This window comes from Sinocyclocheilus anshuiensis, unplaced genomic scaffold, assembly GCF_001515605.1.
Source record: "Sinocyclocheilus anshuiensis isolate Anshui unplaced genomic scaffold, SAMN03320099.WGS_v1.1 scaffold1228, whole genome shotgun sequence".
Taxonomy (NCBI): Eukaryota; Metazoa; Chordata; class Actinopteri; order Cypriniformes; family Cyprinidae; genus Sinocyclocheilus; species Sinocyclocheilus anshuiensis.
In genome coordinates, this window is record NW_015547716.1 from 546,684 (window position 1) to 553,668 (window position 6,985).

The window sequence follows — 6,985 nt, forward strand, 5'->3', positions numbered from 1 at the left end:
AGAGAGAGAGAGAGAGAGTTAAATAAGAAACATTTGCTTCAACATGTTCAACTGTAATATATATTTCTGATTTAACACTTATGCACTGTTGGGGTTGTAGAGAGATTGAACCAAACAGAATAATCATATTACTGACATCTAACTCCAATTTTTTAAGTATATAAGAGCAATACCAACCAATTGAATGGTCTCCCTTCTTTCCTGAATTGTTTGTCGATCTTTCTATTAAATTCTTCCACTTCACTGAAATAGTTATCAGAGAACAATCACTGTTGGGTTAACAGAAATATCAGTAACAAAAGACAATGTCTTAAATTGCCAAATTTGATCATGTCACCGGCCATTGGCAGGTGTGGCAAAAAGTTAGTTTTAGGCCCTGAGTACACCCTATGGGCAAACTATGGTGCAAAAACAGTTATTTTGAGGAAATTTATACATTTAAGATAAAGATACAACAATTTGCAGCATAGTTAAAAGATATTAAAGATGTATAAACGTGAACATTGTTAAAGTACCACCAAATGCTCCTCAGATCCCTGTAACGAACCAAATCCATAAGATCACTTCATATTGGCCATGCAGAACATGACAGAAACTAGCACATGATAACCATGGACCTGCAGATTAACTATTAAAACTGCCAAACGTCTCATTCATCACTGCAAAACAATGCCAAAGCCACAGGCTAATAACACATACTGTGGTGCAACCAGGCAGTCAGCACAGTTTAATTATAAAAGATGATTAACTAATGGTAGAACAATGAGTATTAAACAAGTTTTCACACTAATACACACTGATAAAAAATTTCTGCTTGATTTACTTAAAATTATGCAAAACAAAAATCATATTTTTTATTACGTAGATCAAACAAGACCAGTCTTTGTACAAACTACTTAATTGTTCTGTCTGTTGAAAGAAAATTTGCACAAAGTACACTTAATTTTAGTATTTCTTTAGTCATTTTTTGTGTGTGTGATCTACATAACTTAGGGAAATTTAAAAATTTAAGTTGGATTCAACCAAAAACACACATTTAGAACTCTATTACAAATTTCAAGTGGGATCTACTTTGTTTTTCCAAATTTATTTGTGTATTTTAAAGTTACATATACTCAAATTTTCTAATTAGCAAGTATTTCTACTGAAAGTATAAATGCAATTAGTTCTTTTTCTTTTTTTTTACAACTATTTACTATTTCACCACTGGTACTTTTCAATGGAATGCCAGTAGAATATATACTCATCAAATATGGAAATCTAGTTATTACATCACATAAAGCTGACATTTTTGCCATTTGATAGTAAAAACTGCACAGAATATTTTCTATAAAATTGTGTTTTTCAGTCCTTAACAGTAACATACTCAAGACTTTAAAACAAGAAGCACACAAATGTGATCCCAATGTGGAAATGAAGCAGATCTTCTTATAAAGCAACATTTTCTTTTCTTTGGGTTTCTATTGAAATAAATTCACATTGTGCAAAATATTTTCTATGAGTCATGTTTCTCACTTCTTAGCAGTCATCTTTCCTTCAAATGCAGCTTGAACATTAACTCACAAACATGGTCCGAATTCAGTTTCTTTGGATATCTTAGCTGCAAGGCGTAAACAAGGCCCATTAGGTAGGTGCAAGCATGTGCTACACTGGGAATGCTCCCTCGAAGGCTATTTCAGTTTGCTTCTCGAGACCTCCACCCCTGGCTTTGCTGACCACGAGGATGGAGTACAGATGAAGTGAGGTCCTCTTGGATGGCTGCAGCACTGTTGTCATCATAAACCTGTTAAATATACCAGAGACAATTAAACCTACTTTTTATTTTTTTGCTAATGTGAAGAAGGTTATATAGCTCTTTGCTCTCCCTCTGAACAGAAATCTGGGTGGGATTACGTGGTTGCTGTGGTAGTTTTGAGTGGTGTTGTGATTTAAGCCAAGAAACACGTGTACGCATCAGAAATAACTATCTTGTGTGGAAATATTTCTGTCATGACAACTATGATACTACAATGTTAAAAGTGCATGCCTCATTTATGATGCCATTTGAAATGAAAACAATGTTTTGTCTGGCCCATGAGCTAACTAAGTTAATTTAACTTTATTATTATTATACATTTTTATGTAAGCTATCAGCTGCCAGAGTTCTTGCCAGGAGTCACGAGCATTTGTCGCCGTTTCTGCTGTAAACTACACTGTTTTGTTTTTAAATAAAAGATTTGATGATGCATATTAAATACCAGCAAGCAGATACGATCAGAATGTGACCCCAATAAGCTAAATTGCATAAGCATTTTCCCATAAAGAACATACACACACATAAGGAGTGCCAGCTGCCGCTAGCCAATACTGTAAATACATAAATGTGTGTGTGTGTGTGTGTGTGTGTGTGTGTGTGTATATATATATATATATATATTACTACATACAAAACAAACATTCTTTAAACATTTCAGGGGGGTGCAAGAAAAAAAAGGTACAAATGTAACACTTTAGTTATTAACTAGTTGCTTGCATATTACTATATTAGCTGTTTATTAGTACTCATAAAGCACATACTAGTGCATTATTTTGCGTGACCGTATTCTACATCTTACCCTATACCTGAACACTAATTAATAGCTTATTTAGGCGAAAGTCAATAGTTAAGTTAATAGCGAGAATTGGACCCAAAACTAAAGTGTGACCATATGTATTTGTGTGTGTGTATGTATATATATATATATTAAAATAATCATGAGACCATTTTAATTGAGACACTTAAGTTTTTATTGATTTTTTTAATGTATTTTTATCATTGATTGATTTTTTTATTTATGATCCTGAAGGATGACTCATTCTTCCTCAAATCTGGAGAAGATTTTGTACTTTGCTGTATCAACCATTTCTGTGCAGATCACCTCATAATCCTTTTGTTTCCCAAATGCAAAAGTGAACAGTTCGGCTGGAGAGCTTTCGTCATATTCACCCGTCCAGCTCTGCTATTTGTTGCTCTTTTTCCACTGAAAGGACAGTGGGACATAGTATTTTTCCATCCCAGTTTCTCCTGCTACAGCAGTCCGCTGCAGTCCCGGCGTCTCTCAGAAGAAGGATTTTCTGCAGAAGTATTTCATGTGTGCTGATGTTAATGCTTCAAACGTGAAGAGTACATAAAGCTGTTACAACATTTTTAAGACCAAAGCAAAGTCTCAAGGATCATTATTTAAGATGAATGAATTGTTGATGTTTGTGAATGGGTTACAGGCTTCCCCCCTTTAGGTGCTGCCACTGAATAAATCAAGTGAGGTTAGTTTGTGGGGGGTGGGAGGCTGTTGTTAAAAATGTCTTTCTGTGTCCTCACCTGTTCTGATCTCTGAAACACTGGGGGGGAAAGAAAAGAAAGAAAATCGGTACCTAATTACAATGGCATCCGCTTGTCATGACAGGAAGAATGTGTTTAGAGATGCTATACAAAGAGTAAGTATGAACACACACAATGAAAAAACATCCTCTACCTTTTCTTTCCTTCAAAAGATTCTTCAGAAGCACAGATTCGGCCATATATCGTTTGCAAACAATCAATCAGAACCTAAGAAATGTACAGTATTCATTTTAATGTGACAAACAGACAACTTTAACCACATTTAAGGTTTCAGTTTAATCTTTTCAAGTAAGTTGCTACTTATACTGAAGTACGGCAGTTTGGAAGCCAACAATTAAAGAAGAAGTGTGAAGTCATGCTTCCATTTTATTGTACTTGGTATATAATCTCTGATTGTTCTATTGACAGCCGTAGCTTTAGAGGCCTCAAAGCCATCACTTGCTTATCAATGTCTCTGCTTTAAATCACATTCCTATTCTAATTGTTAATGTAGTACACATCTCTATAGCTCACCTCAGGCAGAATCACTTCTGTTAGAAACATCTGCAGGTCCAGGCACAGATATGAGTCGTTCCAGTCGCTGTATTATGTCTTCTGTCTAGGGTCATATGCAAAGAAAAAACATGCTTTCTATAAATATTATAAATATATTATTACTGTTTTTCATTATAAAATAACAGTAAACATTATTTGCAAAAAAACTTACGAAAATTACACATGGTTTTGAAACAAATAAAAAAGGTTATTACAGTTAAAACATTTTTCTACACTCACCATAGTTTAAGCATGTTATTTGTAGTAAAACCATAGTTATGCAATTGTAATAAAAAACATTTCATTTCTTGGTGATCCCACATTTGCCCATTTTCATTTTTCTAGCTATTACAAAAATCCTATACTGAAAGTGATGAATGGAAATTGGGCAGTTCAATGATTAATTTGAATAATGAATGTAAAATAACCTGCCAAACTGTACATAACCTCAAACTTCGGCAAGGATCATAATGTAAGATGAATGCATTTCTGATGTTAGTGTTGTGGCTTCTGCCATCAGTCAAGGCAAGAGAAGCAGAGTCTCTTTAGAAGAAAACAACTGGATGAGAAAGTTATCGATATTACAAAAATAAAACAACGCAAGTATTACAAAATGTGATATTAAAAAGTGTAAAAGTCGCTAGTTTTTACAAAGTAACTGTCCAACAGCGACACCCGCTGGTAAAGCTGAAGAACAGCTGAACATCAGTTCACAAATAAAATATATTGTTTATATTGTTACTGTCTTTTGTTATTATTTTGGAATAAATATGAAAATACGTAAAAGCACTAACTTGATGAGATTTATTGGTTTTGATAAACAGAATATTACATAGTTGTATGTAAATTTAATTGTATTTTGCCTTTTAAATGTAATGTTTATTTAGTGCAGGGAGATGACAACAATAAGGTTATATATATATACATGCATGCATTCATACACAGCCACACACACACACACATATATATATATATATATATATATATATATATATGGTTTATTTGTGCTTTTTAAAATCATCTCCAGGTAATAAATAAAATATACGAACAATTCAGTGCTATTTGACATAGCATTTATTTAAGGTACCCAGAGTAAGAGTATGCAAGATAATACTTTTACTTACAGAATTGTCATTTTTGAGTGAACTATCCTTTTAGCTAAGGTTATAAATATGACTAGTAGCTTTCCCCCAATGTGGTATTAGTAGTTTACTAAGGGATCTCAATATTTCTTCTACTGATTACGTTGTCAGCTCTAAACAGTTTCTCTGTTCCTTCTTTCTCTATCCTGCAGGACAGGGATAATGTATGAAAACATCTTTGGAAATCTTTATTTAAAGATCACTCTCCTTTATTGTTCAGCAGCTCAACTTTGTAAGAAACTGTATTTGTTCAATTTAAATTTTTTAGATTCTTTTAAGATTATTCACAGAAACATGGCATGGACCTTCAGGTCTTGTTCATCAAGGCAATTTGATATGAATGTGTCCAGCTCCTTTGTGTCCACAAACAAGTATTTACCTCATCATTTATACATACAAAAATTTTTTAAACCACAGAAATCGATCAGTATCTAGAGAACTGCTCTGCATCAGGCTTGGACGGAATGCTGTAAACATGACAAACTTTGCGTATGTGACACATTATCTTGTATATTAATGGAGAGATCACATAATGATCGTCAGAGTTATCCAGCAAGATGTAGTGATGTATATATATACACAATCAGGCTGTGAACGCATGTCTTTAGGTTCGATGCTAGTGTCACATTCGTTTGGGATCATCAGGGGTCAGAGGTCATGATGGCGCTCGAGTTGGCTGAAAGTTTCCTCAGCATTGCTTCAGACGGTCGATGCAAGAAAACTGTGTGAACCATCAGATGTGAAGTCAGCGTTTGGTTTCTACTCAATATTACAGTTGTCAGAGCTGTTAAAAGAGATGGTTTTAGCCTGTTAACACGGATACACTGAACTTTCACATCACGGCTACATTTTTTATTAAAAGCAACAAACGGATCACAAAAGCTTGAACACTAGCCGTGGACGACGGATGCCAGATAAGCGATTGCTGGTTGGTTTAATGTAATGAGAATGTAATCCGAGTGAGACGGAGGCTCATGGGACAGATATCAGATGTTAACGAGATTCACCGCAGCATTATCATGAAGAGCAGAACACGTCACACGTCTCAACACGACAATCTGATCCTGCACATACGAGAACATGATCAGCGTGTTTGCTTTTAGGAGGAAAACAGCATTGTTTACATCCATCACTTCATCTGATCAGAATAATTCATGTGCTTCAGGTTCAATCTTTAGTGCCTTTCATAGATGTCTAGTGCAGAGAAAATGCTTTGAGTCTTTTATGAGCAAGAATGCATAAAGGCCCATTTACTCTTAGAATGAGAAAGCAAAGCAAAAGAACCGGTCCACAGGAATGCAGTTTCAGCTGGTCTGCTGTGTGAAAGATTGCTCTGCGTGAGAACGGCCTTACGAGTGTGCATCCATATCCACAGATCAATCACCCAAACATCAAGACATCAGGCAGATTCTTTATTTACACCGACAAACTTAATATTCAGCAGGAATCAAACATTACAATAATAAATCGAAGAGCAAAATTAACCTTACAAGAACCAGAATATGTTCATTTACTGCTCAATGTTCGTTTATGCTAAAGCTCTGGAAATGTGTGTAAGAACTGTCTTTATACTCTGGCAGAGCTTTAAAAAAAACACTGATTAAAAAGCAACACTAAAACTGAATGAACTGTGCTGTAGCTTCTTCTCGGTGTCGAAGCGACACACTTCCGTCAGTCACGTCTTCATCAGCGATGTACTGTGAGCAGAATACAGCTGGTGGGAGATCCAGAGCGTGTTTGTGACGGTCAGTTCAGCCAGCTGCTGTTGAGCCGAGTCTGGTTCTTGATGCTGGTGTCCATCTTCAGCACTTCTCTGACCGCCATCGTGGCGTAGGTGGAGGACGGCAGAGAAAACTCCATCTTCAGGGCCCGATACTTCCCTTCTGCACACACACACTCACACATACAGTACTGTAAAAGTCTTAGGCCATTAGTATTTTCACCAACAAAA

At 35.4% G+C, this 6,985-nt stretch overlaps 1 protein-coding gene across 5 annotated transcripts in view; it reads right to left on the reverse strand.

The window, feature by feature from the left end:
• Nucleotides 1–6,391: 6,391 nt before the first annotated feature.
• pus7 (pseudouridine synthase 7) overlaps nt 6,392–6,985 on the reverse strand; it is a 13,395-nt gene continuing 12,801 nt past the window's right edge. For 3 of the 5 annotated variants that reach the window (XM_016507087.1, XM_016507090.1, XM_016507091.1), the window contains one exon: nt 6,393–6,917. In XM_016507087.1, coding sequence (XP_016362573.1) covers nt 6,781–6,917 — 137 coding nt within the window. In that variant the 3' untranslated portion in view covers nt 6,393–6,780. Of the gene's footprint in view, nt 6,918–6,985 lie in introns of all 5 variants that reach the window. The other 2 variants (XM_016507088.1, XM_016507089.1) reach the window with 2 other exon arrangements.